This window comes from Cyphellophora europaea (assembly GCF_000365145.1).
Source record: "Cyphellophora europaea CBS 101466 unplaced genomic scaffold supercont1.3, whole genome shotgun sequence".
NCBI lineage: Eukaryota > Fungi > Ascomycota > Eurotiomycetes > Chaetothyriales > Cyphellophoraceae > Cyphellophora > Cyphellophora europaea.
In genome coordinates this window covers 137850-156809 of record NW_008481809.1, presented here as the reverse complement: position 1 = coordinate 156809, position 18960 = coordinate 137850, and the positions used below count along the sequence as shown (strand labels likewise).

At 54.9% G+C, this 18960-nt stretch overlaps 8 protein-coding genes across 8 annotated transcripts; 2 read left to right on the top strand and 6 right to left on the bottom strand.

The window, feature by feature from the left end:
- Positions 1-237: 237 nt before the first annotated feature.
- On the bottom strand, positions 238-1665 carry HMPREF1541_02969 (uncharacterized protein; the record flags this gene model as incomplete). Its single annotated transcript, XM_008717322.1, has 3 exons — positions 238-503; positions 537-1115; positions 1158-1665. 3 exons carry the CDS (start codon positions 1663-1665, stop codon positions 238-240), a joined length of 1353 nt encoding a protein of 450 aa, XP_008715544.1.
- Positions 1666-2770: 1105 nt separating this feature from the next.
- On the bottom strand, positions 2771-3308 carry HMPREF1541_02968 (uncharacterized protein; the record flags this gene model as incomplete). Its single annotated transcript, XM_008717321.1, has 2 exons — positions 2771-3154; positions 3204-3308. The coding sequence occupies 2 exons, from the start codon at positions 3306-3308 to the stop codon at positions 2771-2773; spliced, it is 489 nt and encodes a 162-aa protein (XP_008715543.1).
- Positions 3309-3592: 284 nt separating this feature from the next.
- Positions 3593-4764, bottom strand: HMPREF1541_02967 (uncharacterized protein; the record flags this gene model as incomplete). The annotated part of the gene is made up of 2 exons (XM_008717320.1): positions 3593-4125; positions 4173-4764. 2 exons carry the CDS (start codon positions 4762-4764, stop codon positions 3593-3595), a joined length of 1125 nt encoding a protein of 374 aa, XP_008715542.1.
- Positions 4765-6538: 1774 nt separating this feature from the next.
- HMPREF1541_02966 (uncharacterized protein) lies at positions 6539-7798 on the bottom strand (the record flags this gene model as incomplete). The annotated part of the gene is made up of 1 exon (XM_008717319.1): positions 6539-7798. The coding sequence occupies one exon, from the start codon at positions 7796-7798 to the stop codon at positions 6539-6541; it is 1260 nt and encodes a 419-aa protein (XP_008715541.1).
- Positions 7799-8443: 645 nt separating this feature from the next.
- HMPREF1541_02965 (uncharacterized protein) lies at positions 8444-9070 on the top strand (the record flags this gene model as incomplete). The annotated part of the gene is made up of 1 exon (XM_008717318.1): positions 8444-9070. One exon carries the CDS (start codon positions 8444-8446, stop codon positions 9068-9070), a length of 627 nt encoding a protein of 208 aa, XP_008715540.1.
- Positions 9071-9906: 836 nt separating this feature from the next.
- On the top strand, positions 9907-11613 carry HMPREF1541_02964 (uncharacterized protein; the record flags this gene model as incomplete). Its single annotated transcript, XM_008717317.1, has 4 exons — positions 9907-10217; positions 10265-10557; positions 10611-10725; positions 10779-11613. 4 exons carry the CDS (start codon positions 9907-9909, stop codon positions 11611-11613), a joined length of 1554 nt encoding a protein of 517 aa, XP_008715539.1.
- A 172-nt stretch (positions 11614-11785) lies between these two features.
- On the bottom strand, positions 11786-12754 carry HMPREF1541_02963 (uncharacterized protein; the record flags this gene model as incomplete). The annotated part of the gene is made up of 1 exon (XM_008717316.1): positions 11786-12754. One exon carries the CDS (start codon positions 12752-12754, stop codon positions 11786-11788), a length of 969 nt encoding a protein of 322 aa, XP_008715538.1.
- A 998-nt stretch (positions 12755-13752) lies between these two features.
- HMPREF1541_02962 (uncharacterized protein) lies at positions 13753-18891 on the bottom strand (the record flags this gene model as incomplete). The annotated part of the gene is made up of 1 exon (XM_008717315.1): positions 13753-18891. One exon carries the CDS (start codon positions 18889-18891, stop codon positions 13753-13755), a length of 5139 nt encoding a protein of 1712 aa, XP_008715537.1.
- Between the last annotated feature and the right edge of the window lie 69 nt (positions 18892-18960).

Sequence of the window (18960 nt, the reverse complement as noted above, 5' to 3'; positions counted from 1 at the left end):
GGATCTGAGTTGATGTTCTAGCGTAGAATGAGAGCGACCATGACCAGACATAGAGTCCTGACGATGTGGTGTAACATGGCATGTATATGCACACATGCGGCTCAAGTCGGAAGCGTATATTCTCTGACCCTCAGCGTTTCTCTATAGCTGGAAGCCTGAACGCAATTTCCCGCCCATCCCATACCGGCTGTGCGCGACGTGAATCAAATCTCATCCTCTCCCTACGGAAGCCCTTTTCTAATGCTTCGTGGGCGGCACAGGCAAGTTCCTCCACGCCGCGTCTCCCTCACCCTCCCCTTCCGCCTTCCCATGCTCTCCGTCATTCGCATAAGCTCTCCACCCAAACGCCACAGCATAATGCCTGCCCAGCAGCACAAACTCCTCCACCTCATCCATCCACTCCAATGCCTCCACGCGCTCCTTCTCCTCCGCCGCCACCCACGCCCGCCACACATACTCGAGATCCACCGCCCTCGCACCCGCCCCTTTCCCTTCGCCTCCGCCTCCCTCTTCTCCCCCCTCTTCTGTACCATCACCAAACCCAAACCTCGCCAACCGCTCCCTCTGCGCCTCCAACTCACCATACCGTTCCAGCGTCGGCAGCGAGATGCCCCGGCCCGCGAGGTTGGCGACCATGGTGCGCCCGAACGCGTCGTGGGGTCGAATAGGCTCGTAGATGACGATCGCGAGTGGGACATCGGGAACAAAGAGGGCGCTGAAGAAGGAGAGGACAACGTCCGCGGCCGAAGGGGGGAGGTAGCAGAGGCAGCATTCGGAGATGAGGAGGGTGGGGAGCGTGCGATTGATTTGGGCTAGAGTGATGGGGAGGGGTGGTGTCGTGGTAGTGGTGTTGGAGTGTGTGGTGGATGGTGGTGGAGGGGGTGGGGGAAGTGAGCGTAGGTCGAGGGGGGAGAGCGTGTAGCCGTGTTCGTCTGCGTTCAGGGATGTAGCATCGTCCGTATCGGCGGTGTCGTTGTCGCTGTTGCGCGTGGATACGGCGGGGTTCCAATCCATGCCGCACTCCTGGCGCGCCGCTTCCTGGAACTCTTTCCGCCGTAGTCGCGCGACTTTGGATTTGGTGTTTTGCGCCAGGTCGAATTCGTGGTAGAGCATTCCTTCACCCAGCAATCCTCCATCATCAGCGCTGCCACCATGACTCTCCCGCTGCCGTTGCTGTTGATGCAGCCGCCGCCTCAGCCGAAAGAAGCGCGTATCGCTCCCCGCGCCCAGGCTCACAATTTGGCACCGCCCACCCTTATGCTGCGCCAGGAACGTGTCTACCACTCGATCCACTCCCACAGTCCGGGCGTACGTGCCGCGATTCATCAGCGGGAGGCGACGCGGTGGATTCGCCGCCGTATTGGCATTCGTAGATGAGGCGGTGCCGGAACGTAAGTCGGCGTGTAGCAGGGCAGCAAATGGGTCGTCCAGGTAGCCGGTGGCAACGGCGGAGAGGCGTGATGTCGCTGCATCGTTGTCAGTAGAGAGGATGATGCGGTCCTGGATTGCGGCGTGGGCGGGCGGGTTGGCGATTCGGGTGCCGGTGTTGTGGGAGGAGGGTGTGTCTGTGGTGGGGCCGCCAGGTGTGCCTCGCCCACGGCTGCCGCGGAGGCGTGGCCCGCCCCGGCGGAGGCTGTTGAGGTTTGGTATGGAAGGGGCGGACATATTGGCGTATGATACCAGGGAATGAGGCGAGCGCAGAGCGATGAAGTGGTTATTGGTGACAAAAAGATGACGAAGAGGTGTGGAGGAGGGTGGCTGCCAAGGCGTGCATTTATATTTGAGTTTCTTGGGCGTCAAAACGAGGCAACCACAATCAAGTACATCAATTAAGAGGCTTGATTCGACCTGTATGAGGCAGACAAGACCGGTCGCAGATTCTACCGTTCAATTGCTATGGCATTGCATATGTACGTATTTCAAGTTCTGGGCTCTTCAGATATCGATGGCCAACGCAGTTCTCACGCGGACAGCTCTGTACCCCGTGGTCTGTGATCTTCCATCACTCAAAACGACGTACAGTCGCGTTCAATTGTACAGCACGCCCAATACGACCATCAGGGGTCACATCGGCATGATGTCCCACGTCTGCTCGAACATAAGCCCGGAGTGTCCTGATCTGCTAACACCATATCTTGTTTCGCCAGCGTCAATCCGGAGATGTCTTGCTTGCATCCTCGTATACCAACGGTAATGGCTGCTAAGAAGAGATGGCAACTCCAATGCCTTGTGGTGTGCGCATTCCAGAGGTCGTTACCATGTGGTGAGTAGGGTCGCATAATCTGTCGGTGTCCGAGCAAGACCTCGTTTCCTTCCTCACAAGTGTCAAAGACCATTCTGAACACAGGCTTAAGAAATCCACAGAGTTCTGCCGGTGCCTGAATCGGGTCTGGGTTGGCGTGAAAGTGAATCCAAGTCTTGTGGCCCAATAGTACCAACACCAGAGATTTGCTCTTGTTGGGCGACATCGTTGGTGGCGGCTGGTTGCTTCAGATATCCACAATCGTAGATCATGGCGTGCTCCGCGCAAGTTTGGCCGAACGTGATGTTCAGCCGCACGCATCGCCGCCTATAACTTATGGGTTGGGTTGCGCTCGGTTGACTAGCAACGGCCACGGGCCAGCCCTCGTCCCGCCGAGACGTAACCGCACACTCAAGCTTGGTGATCCCGTGAGCCTCAGGGCTGAGGGCTTGAGTTGGTCAAGCGGTTGCGCTTGAACTGGCCAGTCTTCGTATGTCGATGTTCAACGACAGTACGTGAGCACACGTCTCACTCAAGCTTGTCCAAGTGCTCCAGCCTGGTCAGTACCACCTGCTTGCTCGTCTCTTCAATCTCCCCAGCCAGAAACACCTCATCCAGAATAGCGTAGACCTTGTAGAAGTTGAAGACGAGATCTAACTCGCAGACATTTCCGAAGAACTGATCCAGCACCTCCACGAAGAAGTGTATAGCCTCGAGATATGCCAGCTCATTATCATTGGCGTCGACGCACACGCAGAAGAACAGCCCCGCGTAGCGTCGGTACACGATCTTGGTGGAGGAGAGGTTTTGGCGTACAAGGGGCGAAGCTGAGGACGAGTGCGACGGAGAGGATCGGAATTCGACGAAGTTGGACTGATATTTCTGGTCGCGCGGTGCGATCAGGCGGTGAACCTTCCGCAGGTCAATGGATGCTTGATCGGAGAGTTGGGAGGGAACACACCTCGCCTTTGAGCTTGACCTTCTCCTCATCGGTATAGGGCGCGTACCATTTGGCCAGACGGGTTTTACCTTGCCGATTCTGGATCAAGATGAACGACAGCACCATCTTTGCGGCGGAACTGAAGTGACGTACAATCAGTCGACCGTGTGCAAGTGGTATACGGAGAGGGCCGCAGCAGGGGGAAGTCGGGGTAAGCGCGCCAAGTCCGGAAGTACTTCGCGCCGATTCCGAGTCCGATGGCATAAAGGTCGTTGTTCAAGAATCATATACCTTTCTATAGAACGCGTATGTCTAGCCTGTGACCGGTATCTATACTACATGTCTCATCCTGAATGGCTCGGTCCCGTGTTCCCGACTGCTGGTATCCTGCTTCAATCCACTCCCAAACACTACCGCTGCCGTCCCATCACCCTGAAGTCTCGCAGCCTGGTTCTCAGTCCTAGCCACAATGCCGGCTCCGTAGTTGTCCCATCAATGGACTGGTAACTGTCTCCTTTTAGAGCGCCGCGAATGACAGGCGAGAAAGGTGCGAACAGGACCAAGAATGCTGCAGTGGGCAAGAGTAGTGTTATCGGTAACACACTGTCCTTGAACCCTTTCAATACCGTGTTTGCCGGATTCTTCGCCCCAACAGCACGCTGATAGTACATGATCATGATAAGCCAGATGGGGCCCAAAACCATGTAAGCAAAGATGAGGAACCGGAAGGCTTTGGACTTGTACGCTGCGTCGCGGTGTCGTAAGAGAATGGGCAATTCCGATGCTGCGTATGCGGTGTTAGGTTTCCACATCATGCCGTACGAAGTGTTGTCGTTGGATCTCATCCTAGGTTGGCGGGACATGGGATTCATCCCAATGAGTGGCCCGCTAACAGCGGCACGTTGACGTTTGTTGGCTGTGGTCAGGTCCTGCCCATCTCCTGCTGTGGCAAAGTGAGCATATACAAGCCAAGGGTCTCGGGAAGCCTACCGTAGTACATCTCGGGAATTGCTGCCAGTGGGGCAATTAGTAAAAACATGGGCAGAATCTGTCCAAACCCCCAAGTGTCTTCAAATTCGTTGAGAGGGGATCCTGACCGCCAGGTAAAAGCTTTATTAGCACCCCAGATCAATGACAGCGTCAGCCACGTCAGCTCCGACAGCAGGGAATCGAAGATGTCGTAGAAGGCACGAGCATGGAGGTACAGGCAGACAACCAGCCAGGTGATGAACGTCCACAGGGGCCACCACACACTACCTGAGGCGGTAGACCTCAACGCGCAGCGCACAAACACATCTTCCGTCCAGTAGCCAGGTTTTTCGACTAGCCACACCGAGCAGAAGTCTGCGACTGGCTTTACCAGCTTCAAGGCTCGGATCACGAAACCGCCCACAATCAGTGTGACGGCGATTATGACATCGAGAATCCATGGTGCCATAGCTCCACATGACCAGGTGCAAACGACGGGGGTGTCGTAGAAGAAAGGGTCATCCCAATTGTCGTTCTCGGACCACGCCGAGGGCGCCTGCGGTGATGCCGTCAGAATCAAAGCTGCCAGCAGCATTCCCCATAGGATGGTCATGGCAGCTAAGCGCCAGTAGAGTAGTCCAGCCCGAGCTTGGAAGTAGGGTCGACAGATTGCAAGAGTGACCAGATGAACAGTAGAGGATAGCCAGGCCAAAGACACAGCGCCGCTGAAATGGTAAACGGTAATGGTGCGCGCCTGACTGAACGCCGCAACCAGAATAGCCAGGCCGGTGATCAGGTGAGCGTCGCTGAAGGCGAGGATGCATCGCTGGAGGATGTTTTGCCAGCGTGACGATAGCTTGGGTAGATTCTTGCGCCTCAAGACCTTCAGATGCAGCCAGGAAAGTAGATGGTCATCCAGCACACGAGGATGAAATTTTCGAAGCCCATCCGGTGATGTCGTCGGAGAAGGTGTTACCAAGCCAGCGTCCAGTATATAGGTTGCCCAGGCTACGATAAACGTCAACGTAGATGTGGTAAAGAAGGCAATCAGGACCTGTGATTGAGTCAGCAGCAGAAGCCGTCGACACGTTGTTTAGCTCACTCCGATGCCTGAAATGTCGTTGTTTGCAACACTACCACAGTTGTCATAGTATGTGCAGTTCCACCACCCTGTCACGCCCTCACTCGTCGAGCAGTTCACACCGTACGGAGAACACATTTCAAGGGTGTAGGCAGCGACCACCGGGCCAGCAGCATCGGTGTCAGTCAAGTTCGTTGGGCCATATTAATAACATATTGATCGAGGGTCGCGAGCAGTAAGGCTGGCCGCCGACTTACACAGCAGTAGCGGCATAGGCCGTGATCCGGCTTCTGAGGGTCCAGGGACGGCACGGCGCATCGACGGCCCCATGTGGCTATCCGTTGAGCAACCACTTCGGGCTAGTGATGTGAGTGAAAGTAGGGTTATAGCCCCCTAAGTCGCCCGGGGTATGAGACAATCCGTGATGGCAAGATAGGGTCGATCGCACAATGCCATTGGCCCGGTTAACGGAATTCATCCTTCAGCAGCCAAGGATCACTACCGACAGAGCCAAAAGATTAGCCTGGAGAGTGTGCTAAGTCTCAGCCTGATAGCTCTGACTGCCCAAATCACCGCGATACCCCAAATCGCTTACCTTTATTAGAACATCAGGCATCCCATGTACGCTCCTCGATCAGGCGAGGCTGCAATCCGTGTAACTCGATTGAGACACAGTTGATGTAAGCGAGCTTCAAAATAGGAGTTAGCTGAAAAGATTAGGGAAGCTGCGGACCAGGAGCACGTCGATGCAGTCGTCGTAAACTTCCGCGGCGCGCTTGGCGCGTAGACGTCTGCGGACCTCAGGGCTCCAACACCTCAAGTTTTTCGTTCTCTAGACTTCCTGTTGCGTCGTCAATGCTAAACGTAGAACTAAGTCTCGACAGTATCGTCTTCAGGCGAGTGATCCTACGCTCATTGCACTTGCTTACGTTCAGGCTCAGGACAGCTCACCCACCCAAACCAAAGAACGCACGCAGCTACATCGGGCTCTAAGACGGGAGTTTAGGCTCGGATGCTCATCGAAACATTTGTGAGCTGCATGGGAAGAACTTCTGGCATCCAAGGGTATGCAACAGGGAATATTCGCGCGCTCGCTTGGCGCCGTCCACAGCCCCCCAACGTCGAAGAGCGTCTCGTGCATTCTGCCGCCGATATGGAATGAGCCTTTTTCTGAGCGTTCTATTTTCGTTGATAAGGTACACAACCTCACTACAGAAGCGTTCCTGCGTCAACCGGGAGAAGTTGCCAGAATATGCAAGGCGTATGTCTCATTGGCAGCAGCCTGGAGATCTTACACGCTCGTTTCTCAGTGTCCACCTAGGTACTCCCAGACCGCAGCAGCATGTGTCTTGACGACTGCCAAGAACTCATCAATGCTTACCCGCTCGTTCGTCGCCGCCATGGTCTCAGGGCTCACTCCGAATACATACGCCGGTATGCCTCGGTAGCGCCAGAACTTGGTATCTGTGGCACCCAGACTCGGGATGGCCAGCGGCTTTCGACCCGTGGCTGTTTCGGCGGCCCTGACGATGGAATCGATCATGCGATGACTCGCGGGACAATTGTTTGGTGGGTTGGAAGCTGCTTCTTGGACGGACATGGTGGCCTCTGGAAATTTCGGCAGGATATGGTTGCGAATATGATCGAGGACATCTGCGTGCGTCAAGCCGATGGGCAACCGGATGTCAGCCTCCATGATGGACTTGTCAGGTATCATGTTGACCTTTAGGCCGCCGTGGACGGTGCCGATGTTGACCGTCGGTTTCATGACAATGTCTGCCGCTCCTTTGCCCATGACCTCGTCCAACACGTCACGGACGTCTTCGCGCTGCATGTGCTTCCGCAGTTCTGCGTCGATGTTGGCGTCAATCTCTTCGATTGAGTGGAGTGCAGTGATCAGACGTGCTACAATATTGTTCGCTCCCTCACTCAGATGCACATAAGCCCCATGCGCTCCTTTCGTCTGCACCGTGAAAGTCAATCTCAGAGTTCCCTTCTCTCCAAAGCGTATGCTCTGCAGCCCGCCGGGCTCAGCATTGATCATGACATCTCCCCGACACCTCGGATCATGCTCTAATAGATACCGGCTCCCCCATTTCCCACCCGTCTCTTCGTCCGAGACGCAAGCCAGTGTGACGCTCCCCTTCAGGTGCTGCCGGAAGCTATAGAGATAGCTGTACGCGATCACGCTCGCAGCCGTTCCAGCCTTCATGTCCACGCCGCCACGGCCGTGGATATACTTGCCGTCATTGTGGCCCGACCATGGTGGGTGAATCCAGTCGCTTGTGTCATCAGCAACGGGGAAGACATCAATGTGGCCGTTCATGACAACAGTCTCACCGGATGAGGCGCCGGAGAAAGTGCTGACGACATTTGGCATCTGCGGCTGCGGAGCAATGGTTTCAGATGGTATTCCCCGGTCTTTGAGGTACTCCAGAATGACATTAGTGGCATCAGTGGTGTCGCCTGGGGGGTTTGGGGAAGGGGCGCGTATGAAGGTCTGCAGGAACGAGATATGGGAGTCCCGGTCAGCGTCGACGAGGGCTAAGAACTGCTTCTGATCCATGCTGTGTACTCGCAACTCCTAATTTGGTAGCGCGTGCCTTATTTTTTCGCCGTTGTATCCAGACCCCTCCAACATAATATACCTTTGCAAAGGCTTTTGATCGCTGTTATGAGTCAAACAGAGCGATCGGCAATGACGAGCTCGCGGCTTTCTCCGATATGGCTTCGTGCGGTGCATGGGCTGCGTGTCTATGCGCGGGAACTGTGAGCTGCCGAAACAGTGCTGGCGAAGCGTTTGGCTAGAGCTCGGTGATCCAGAGCTTCTTTACCTTGACTATAGACGTTGTCTGTTGGCAGTCCGCCGCTCTAACCTATCTTCGTTGTGCCCATCTTCTTTTCACTTCAGTGAACTTCTCTGAACCTAAGTGTGAGTTGCCGAACTATTGACCTCAGTAATTGTCTTAGAGTTTGGCCTTGATCTGGATACATACACAGGGTGCTCCGACGTTCAGAAGGCAACGCGAGGTTCGGACAAGGCAGTGGGTAGGTCTTGGCAAAAGGCAACCCTGACGTCACAGTTGATGTCCATTGAGTCCGCGCCCACAAAACTTTCATGCGTTCCCTGGACCAGCACAATCGTTTCAGCAACCACCAGGACCCGAGGGCGGATTCTTCTGAAGCAGACCGAGACTTCACCTTCGCTAGCATGGCGTCAAAGAAGACACAGGAGCCCGAGATTCGCTCATGGAGCGATCTGCAAACCTCGGATGCCCGATGGGTGGCCTTGAAGAAGATCGATTTCATCGACCAAACTGGGACGCCTCGTTCGTGGGAAGTCGCAGTCCGCAAAACCACTTCGTCCTCCGGCGTCGACGCCGTAGCGATAGGCAACATCCTCGTGCACCCTTCTAAGCCTCCGAGTACTATGCTCGTCATACAATATCGACCACCGCTTGGCAAATACACTGTCGAATGGCCAGCAGGGCTGATCGATGAAGGTGAGACAGCTGAGCAAGCAGCGGTGAGAGAGATGAAGGAGGAGACGGGATACGAGGGCAGGATACTTGAGACATCTCCGGCCGTATCAAGTGACCCCGGCTTGACAAATGCTACGCTGCAACTGGTCATGATGGAGGTGAAGCTGAAGGCCGATGAACCCATGCCTGAACAGAGGCTGGACGACGGAGAGTTGATTGAGAGAGTTGTTGTGCCTTTGAACGAACTCTACGACCGGCTACTCAAATGGAGCCAGGACGACAAGTACATGGTCGCTGGAAAGCTCTTCTACTTCGCCGCAGGCATGAATTTTGCGAAGAGCAGTGGCTACGTCTGAGACAGAAACTTCCCAGAGTTGGATGTCTTTCTTTTTCGGACTCTACTCCAATGTCTCGCCGCTTGCTTCTAGAAATGCCAAGACCGCATCGTTGTTCAGTCTGGGGCAGATCCCTAGGCGTTGGCGTTTCGTCTACATGAGTGGACGCCGGATCAAATCCCGCCAACATGTCCATACCCGAATACGAACTTCTCGTCTGGTCAACAACCAGTCACCATCAAGGACACAAGAACCAGCTGTGGTGTTGATCGTGCACTCCTCATACTTTGTACTGCCCAACAAGCACTCTACGAATAGCTTGTTCAATAGCATGAGCGGACAGGATGCTAATATTGGCCCCAACGCTAATCACAAACACGCTCTGGTCCCAGGTCCATGTAAAGCCGTGATGCTGCGAATTCGGATCCAATTTCAAGTCATCCGACATGATCTGCACATCGGCACTAAGCCCGTAACCCTTCCTGGGTACCAGCTTGACCGTAAGTTTGGTAACGTAAAGGCTTCGGCAGCACGCTTTCCCAACCATTGAGAGACATATGGATCCTGCGATACCTCTCAGCCATCGATAGTAGCCTTGATGAACCGCTTCGGGCAGTGTCGGTGCCTTGCCAAGGTGCCATTGCCTGGCCTGGGGCTTGGCCACCTTACTTACCCCTTCGGGCTATACATGCCGCTGGATCGTTTGCCTGAGCTGATTTCCTCGTGAGCCTCGCAAGGCATTCACAGGAGGCTGCTAGGTGCGTGTATAGATATAAAAAGCCAAGATGACAACTTGATGGTTCAGAACCCGGTCAACACAGGTGTGAATGGCTTTACATATTGTCAACGTCCGAAAGATGAAAGTTGCGACTCTGCTCAATATCCTCGTACTGGTCGGCTTGAACCAGGCAAAGCCAATACAGAGTCGCAGCATCCAATGGAGTCCTTGTGCAGACTTGCCCCAGGAGATCCCGTGCGACACGTGTGAATGTAGCACACTTCCGGTGCCGCTGGACTATACCAACTCCTCGTCAACGACCATTGATCTCCCAATTCTCCGCATCCCCGCGACAGAGCAACCATCCAAAGGCAGTGTTCTGTTCAACTTCGGAGGACCTGGCGCCGAGGCCCGGCAAATACTTGCTAGCAGTGAGAAGAAACTCATGGCGTAAGTCACATCGCCATCCACTTGACACTGCTGCTGACCTGGACCAGGGCAACTGGGAACGTTTACGATCTCGTTGCCTTTGATCCACGAGGTACAGGTATCAACAACCCCATGAACTGTACTGGCGGTGACCCTCTCGAGCTGCTTGCTATCGCGAAAGGATTCACGCTTAATCCAGACACTGCGCCGTCGCAAAACTGGGCTCAGAGCAAGGTGCTGGCAGATCGTTGCCTTCGCAATCAAAGCGACATTGGGGAGTTCATAGGTACTGCGTTTGTGGCCAGAGATCTTATGAGCGTCGTGGATGAACTGGATGACGACGGGATGCTCCGATTCTGGGGTAGGTTGCATCCCCCCTGCAGTCTTTCAAGGGTCTGCTAACATATAATGCAGGGTTCTCGTATGGGACGGTTTTGGGCGCCACTGTGGCCGCCATGTTCCCCAGTCGGATAGATCGCATCGTTCTTGACGCGGTCACTAACTTGCACGAGTACTACAATGATTGGGCGTACGTTTCTGACTCCATTGGCTCCAGCGCTCTTGTTTCTGACCGCTGCCTAGGGATTACGAGGAGTGGCTACAGACCGATGAGGTGTTCTCCGGCATTTGGTCAACCTGCATCGATGCGGGCCCGGATCGCTGTCCGCTCGCGGCCGTCTACAATGATAGCGCCACATTGGAAGCCGCCGTCTATGACCTTATCGATTCCACCCTCGAAGCTCCCATTATCATCACAAGCTCGAACGCCACTGTTGCGCTAGACTATCACAATCTGAAGCAGATGTACTCCAGTTCAATCTATGGCCCTGCTTCGTGGCCTGCGACTGCAACCATCACGGCGCTCCTGCTCGCCAATGAGACCGAGAGCGACGAGCTGTACACCCTCCTCGCGGCCATCGGTCTCGATTGTATCAGCCCTCTCAATCCCATCATCGCTTGGGCAACGACCATTGCCACAATAGGCATCAGGGGTAGCGACCGCGTGCTCCGTGCAGAGTCCCTCTCACAGATGGAGCCCATCCTCGCGCGCCTGCGCCAACAGAGCCGCATCTTGGGAGATATCTCAGACTTCCTCATCCTGGGTGGTGCCAGCTGGAGATTCGAAGCTAAAGAGCGCTACACAGGCCCGTGGGAGAACATCACGACCCAGCATCCCATGTTGCTGCTCGGCAATACGTGGGATGGCTACACGCCGATTAGGAGCGCGTACAACACCAGCGCTTCATTCGTGGACAGTGTGGTGCTGGAGGTGGAGGCGTATGGCCATGGGACTCTGGGGGTGGCATCGGAGTGTTTGATGCAGAAGACGCAGGCGTATTGGGTGAACGGGACGCTGCCCGAGCCAGGGGAGAAATGTGGGATAGACGTGAAGCCGTATGACCCGGTTGATGAATGAAGAATTTCTCTTGTACAGACATTATACAGATATAATACAGAGTCTCCAGGACTCGAGTTGGCCCCCGGGCCCCAGAAACCAACCAATGCTCCTGCAACTACCGGGCCGTTCGCCATCCGATCGAGCGAGAACGCTGACTCCAAGAGCGACTCGCCCACAACGTTGATCCATCCTAGCCTCTGATAGCCTTGACCAAATCCCCCATCCACCCCTCCTGGCGATCCTTCGAGATACTCGCATGCGTATCATCCGTAATATGCAGCGTCGCATTGTCGCCCAGCCTCTTCGCAACCTCCCTCCCATGCCTCGTGGGAGCAAACACATCCTTATCCCCATGCCACACCTGGACCGGCAAATCCTTCCTGATGTCTTCAATCCTGAACCCGAAATCTGAGTTCAACACGCGATAATCATCCGACATGCCCATCAACCCCTGCGCATACGTCTCCCGCGTCAACCGCAACCGCATCTTCATCCAATTCTCGTCGCCAAAAAACGCCACGTCTTTCGGATGCATGCCCGCCTTCTCCTTCTCGAACCCGCGCCGCATGAGCCGCAGCCTCTCCTCGTCACTGAGGTCTAGCCGCGCGTCCGGCTGCCGCCCGAACCACCAGCGCACCAGCCCGGGCAGCCAGCGCTGTCCGTACGTCCAGCCCAGGTAGTTTGGGAATTGCATGCCCCGGTACCCCATGTCCGGGCTGCCGATGCCGCACACGATGCACACGGCGCGCAGCTCCTCCGCGGGCAGCGCTTTCGCACACGCGAGCGCGTAGGGTCCGCCGCCGGAGATGCCGAGGACGCCGTAGCGGCGCAGGCCCAGGTGTTGCGTCAGGGCGTGCACGTCCTGCGCGGCGCTCAGGAGCGTGCGCGGCGGTTGGTCCGGGGGGGGAGGCGAGCTGAGGCCGAAGCCTGGGCGGTCGATGGCGATGATGCGGGCGCCGAGTTTGTGGGCTATGGGCTCGAACATGGCGCCTTCGAGGCGCGAGCTGGGGAAGCCGTGCATGTACAGGATGGGCGTGCCGTTGGGGGCGCCATACTGCGCGTACCCGAGTTTGCGGCCTGAGGGGAGCGTGAGGGTGTCTGAGGTGGTGTCGTCGAGGCGGATGCCGATTGTGCCTGTGGGTTCTGCGGGGGTTGACATATTGGGTGGTGGTGAATGGATCTGGGAGGGTTCTGATAGCACGCGAGCTGGAGCGTTGAAGATCAACGAGAGAAGAATGTTCCTGCGGGTTTGTGAAGGCGTATAATCATAAAAGTGGCAGTCTCCGACGCTGATATACCCTATCCAGGTAGAAAGTCAAGGCAGTGATTTAGTATCGGGCAAACACATGAGTCACGGGTGAAGTTGATTGGCTGGTGTTGGTATTGACCAATGGCGGCTCGGGCCTTTGGAAGCATCCGATCAGTCGACCACATCCACTGGCTGATGCGATGGGGCACTTTCTCAACTCAGGCACGTTAAACGTGCGTGACTCACCCGTCGTCGTCTGCAGACGTTTCTATTCTTTCACAGCTCAGCGACCCGTGACTGCCGCGTTTTGCTTCCGGGATATTCCGGGTGAGTCGGTATAAGCGTACATACTCACCAGCCAAACCAGCGCAACGCTGAAGACGCAGCTACAGTTCTAGATGACACTTCAGACAGTAGCACAGTCTATAGAGGCTTGGTGCGAGTCACAACCGTGATGTTCTGTGTTGTTGTGGCTTGTGGGTGCTTCTGCGTACTTGACTGCCTGCCCGCCTTAGAAAGCGCAGTGCCGGGTCCCCCCGAAATAGTTTGGGCTTGGGGCGCGGAATACTTTTGCAGACCCTTACACAGCAGAACTGTCACTGGGTCAGGTGAGTCGCTAATGACTAGCTGATGGCTTAATGGAGGAGGCCCAAAGCTGCCTTGTCGAGAAATGGAAGCTCCAGCGAAGATCAATACTAATAGGACCCTCGTTCTCTTAGAAGCGTCAAGGACTTTTGCTGCCTGCTTCTCTGTCTTGCCCGTCGTACGGGACACTGCCATCACTGCTACTCCGAGACACAAGACATGGAATTTGGGCATCACTAGCACGGGTGAATTAATGTAAAAGCAATACACATCGTATCTTCATTTGGGTATCTTCCTATTACGCAGCGAGATCACTTTTTGCTTTATGCCACGGGGGCAACAAGATCAAACCCGCCCGTTCCAATGGTGCCTCTCTTGCCCGCCACGATCCGTGCACTCGGTCCCAACAATGGATCGTGTTCACCCATCAGCACTGCCTCCTTGAGGAAGGTCATGACAGTCTCGAAGCTCATCTTAGCCAACACACTGCCGCTCTCCTTTACAATGCCATGTCGGCTAAACGGCAGATAAGTGCCACTTTGTGTCATTGCGTCTGCAATGAGGTTGATATGCCGGTTGTCCACACTGATGCCGTGGCCTGCAAACACACCAGCAACTTCCTTGATGATGACCGTTCGCGCGGCCTCGACGCCGTAAAACCGTAGCATGTCGTGCACCGAGTTGGTGTACAACACGTGAGGGTTGATGATGTGCTGCTGGTCCCACATGGCAGATAGATTGACGCCTTCGGTGGTGACAACCGGCTCCTGCACCGTCTCTTCCTCGCCAGTCGTGGCATCTTTGCGCCTCAGCAGCTTGCCGGCCGAGTCCTTCACATCTTCCATGAACATGGCAGCCATGCCAATACCATGCTTTGAACGGACCAGGGATTGGTGTGCGGCTTTCTCGATCAAGGGGAGCAGCAGTAGCTTGGATGTGCGAGAGTCGTAGGAGAGGACGATGCGTGTGGGCTTGCCAGGCTTGCGGCTGAAAGCAAAGCGCTTGAGATGAGGAAAGTCGCTCTTCAGGCGTTCACGTCGACTCTCGGTCTCGGAGTCGATGGATTCAGCATCAGAAATGGCATCAACATCGGGCGCCTGAGGTCCGGGGGCTTTGGTCGTGTCGCCCTCCAATCGCTCATCATCGTCTTCGCCGTCAGAGGCGTCAGCAATAGCTTCCTCGTCTTCGTCAGGCTCGTCATAGTCATCCTCACGACGATGTTGTTGAGCACTATCCTTGGCCGACTCCGGATCAGCATCTTCATCGATGTCATCCTCACCACCTTCGCGATCGCCGACAGGTCGATCGCCGCCACGCACCTCTTCAACCCGCCCAACTGACTCGCCTATGACAGGAACAGCTGCGGTCGACTCTGCACTGCTCCCTTCTTTGGCCTTCTTCTTCAGTGCTTCCTTGATGATCTTGTCGAGCCGACGAAGGAATATCGTCTCAAGAGCATGCTCGACCTCATTCGACGTGATGGCGTATTCCTGCTCGTATTGCTCAACATCGAACAAATGAATGCGGATGTCATAGATCTTTTCGTGCTCGTAGCCCGCACCACCGTCACTTCGCTCGGTCACGTCGAGGTCTCGAACCAAGTGTGCCAGTGGCAACCTGCTCAAGTGCTTGGCCCATTTCGTGGCATCGTCTGGCGTCATCTCCTCGATCAACTTCAGCGTCATAGTCGGAGTCATAATATTGGGTGTGGCAGTCATAATAATCTCTCGTAAACGAGGAATACCAAGAGTGACGTTTTTCGCCGAGTGACCGGCCAAATGAAACGTATTGAGCGTCATTTGGGTCGAGGGTTCGCCCACAGACTGTGCAGCGACGACACCCACAGCCTCGCCTGGCTCGACAACAGACCTCAGATACTTCAAGTTCATGATGTTGCGGAACCCTTGCCCCCGGACTGGCCCATCAGGACAGATCTTCTTGTCTCGGATAAGCCTCTCCGGGTTCTCTTTCACATAGCGTGCAACATCAGCAAAGAACGCTTCGGACGTGCTGCCGTAGCTATTACCAGGCGAATGTGATGCTGTGATGGGGTCCGGAACTTGGTAATGCTTCGTGGACCGCCTTCCAGCGTTGTTCTTTTCGGCGGCTTTCTTGTACTTGAGGATCTCCTTGTGCTGATCAACTACATTCCTCGATGACATCTGCGCCTCGGCGTTTTCAAGATCCATCGACGCAGCGACCGTGTCAAAATTGCTCGCCAAGAAAGAGAAATCCTTGAGATGCTTCTGCTTCGTGACTTCGAGGCCGTCCTCGCCATACAAGAATTGGATGACAGAGCCATTTGAGGATTCGCGGACTGAATTGTCGTATTCGCTTTTGGCACCTTCGAGGCCCTTGATGATACAGCGTTGGAGATAGCCCGATTTGGCAGTCTTGACAGCGGTATCAATCAGTCCTTCACGGCCTGACATGGCATGGAAGTAATACTCCTGGGGCTTGATACCAGTCAAGAAACGCCCACTGACGTATCCGCCTGCACCAGGATCGGTTTCGAACGCTTGGAAAGATGGTAGGCTTTTCCCACTGACCATGATTGGTACACGCCGACCCTCCAAGACTTGCTGACCGAGATTGCAAGAGATGAGGTTAGCGTTGACGCTCGAACCTTTGGCGCCGGAGATTGTCATGGCCTGCATTTGATTCTTGGGGAAAGGCTTCCGGAGACCACGCGGCAGGCACTCTTTGCTCACAGCATCGGTAATGGTTTTCACTTTCGACTTGTAGACCTGATCGAGGCCGTTCAACTGGTCATCGCTTCGTATAACGCCTTCTAAACGTTGGAGAAGAGCTGTGGATGATTGGGTGACGTGGTCTGGCTTCAGACTGACGTACTCTGCCGACACTTCGTGGCCTAGGCGTTTCGACCGGCTCAGCTCGGCCCGGCGCTTGCTATCACCCTCTTTCGTCAAATAGAGGTCATCCATGCCGCAGGACCAGGCACGCTCGTTCAAATACCGTGTGAACAGCCGTCCGATGATGCTGAGAAGTTTACCTGCGGCGATTTGACCATACAGCTCGTAGATCGAGTGTATCAAGCCACCAGCGGCTGGACCAAGCTGACCCTTGTCTAAGATGCCACTGATATGCTCGCCATCTTTGAAAATGACAATCTGCTCGGTATCACGAAACGAGGTTTGGTCATTGGTAACATCGAATCGCTCGGGGTCACTAATGGTGACCTCGTTCCACGAGTCTGCTGAGGTGGAAGATTTGCTGACCAAATTGATCCCCATGTATTTGGTAGCCGTGATATTCTTGAGGACTGTAGTGATAACCTGTTTTCCGGTCCACAGCATCTTGGGCTTGACGATCGCTGGCGGGACCATCTCAATTCGCTCAAACACGGTGTGGTTATCCTCAGGTCTCAGACAGTTGTACAGAAGCTGTTGATATTGGTCTCGATCAAAGAAGGTGTCTCGGCTGGTGAATTGAACGCCCATCGAGATATGGTCCTGGATAAGACCTCGGAGTGGCTTACCAGCAGTGGCCGATAGATACTGATGATCGGTGTCTGCAATCTGGTACGCCTCAGCACGGGCCAACTCGTTTTGCGGGAAGTGCATGTTCATCTCGTCTCCGTCGAAATCGGCGTTGTAGGTATTGCAGTTGGCGTAGTGCATTCGAATAGTCTTCTGGTTCGTCAACACCTTTGCTTTGTGGCCCATCATTGAAGGCTTGTGCAGGGTCGGTTGCCGATTCATGATGACAATGTCTCCAGAACGTAGATGGCGGTACACTTTCTTCGTTTGGTCGCCCTTCGCTCCTGACACCGTGGTGGTGAGGAGTTGTTTCGCAATAGCCTGGCGCTGTTCGAGTGTTTTGAATTTCAGACTCATAACCATCCCTTTCTCGTTCTCGACAGCAGCAGCTCCTGGATATGTGTCCCATCCATTGGTCACGGCTTTACTCATCTCTTCAAAGTTATGAGCAGTGACAGGCTCCGGGTAGGTGAGTTTCTTGGCGAACACCAGCGGCACGCCAATCTCATTGGTTTCGATGTTGGGATCTGGCGAGATAACACTCCGAGCAGCGAAGTTTACCCGCTTGCCCATCATGTTCATCCGGAATAAGCCCTCCTTCTTTTCCAAAGTCTGCTTGACGCCAGGGTCAGGCCGTAGTGCAGGGTTGGGAGGAGAATCGATGAACAGGTTTACACTTTCTTGCAGCGTGATGGCGGTATTGATCCACCGTGAAAGTGAGGCGCTGTCTTTGCTGCCTGCCTTGAACATTTCTCGTAGCGCATTCGAGGCTCGAATGATCTTACTGAGACCGTTGTTGGTCTGCGCCTCCAATAGTCCCCCATCTTGTCGTGCGAGCGGTCTATAGCGGTTTGGTGATACTAGAATGGCATGGATGAAGAAAATATCGGGGCTGACGGTGGCGGCTCCATGACTGGAGAACAGTAGGCTCAATATGTCTTGTTCTCGCTCAAAAAGCAGCACGAGAGCGGCGTGCACCTCGGTCGAGGTCATGGACGTCGTTTTGTCGTCCTCTTCGTCGTTGTCAGCAGCTTTCGAGTTGGCGGAGGTCTGCAGGGCATGTTGCATGGCTATCTCGTCCTCTGCGCCATGTGTGACGGTGCCAGCATCCTCCATATCGACATCGCTATCGGCACCATTAACTTCATTCAACCCATTGGGTAGTTTCCTCTTGATGTTTTGCCGCTGTTCCTCCTGTTTCTGCAAGAAGATCAATGGGTTGGGAGCCTTCATACCCTTGATGCGCATGACTTCCCGATGCTTGGTGTTCAGTGGTTTTCGAAAGATCTTGAGAGCGCGGTCTTTCCGGTATGATGGAGTGATACCTTCGCAGGACGTGCAGGCTTTAGCGTTCGAGGCGCGCGAAATAAAGTCCGCAATAATCCGCTTCCGGGTCGCCGCTGCCACCGGATTGCGGATGAAGGCGAGAGGGTCGTCATGCTCTCTCTTTTGTGCTCTCTTGAGCGCCTTACTGGTGAACTTGGCCCTGCGAGCCATGAGACCATCCAAGTCATCTGCCTCCGGAACATTGCGACTGTCGCCGCCTATCTGAATGTTTTGCAGCCAGTTGTAGTCCTCTACCAAGCCTCGCTGGAGGAGTTGGAGCTCGCAGAGCGTCTTGTGTATCAACATTCGTGGGAGTCGGAAACGGTGACAGTAGGCGCATTTCGCTCGGAGAAGTCTCAGGGTGGTGTCGATGTATTGGGGGTGATAGCAGGTCAAAGGCAGCTCGATATGACCAGGATGGCCAGTGCAGTTGTATGCATTGAGTTTGCAGGTCGAGCAGTTGAAGTCAAGCGCCTGAATGGCACCAAGTGCTGGGTCATAGAGGCCTCCAGGCACAGGCTGGTGCATCGAGTCCAAGGCCGGCGTCGTATGGATGCGCTTGACGGAGATCTTGCGAATCTCGTCGTGGGACAGGCGGGCGAACCCAACACTGCCGGTGCTCGACGCCAGAGGCATGGTGTACGCCATGGCTTGTCAGAGCTGTCCCAGCCCGCGCAATTGACAGCAATGCCAGGCGGAAGAAAT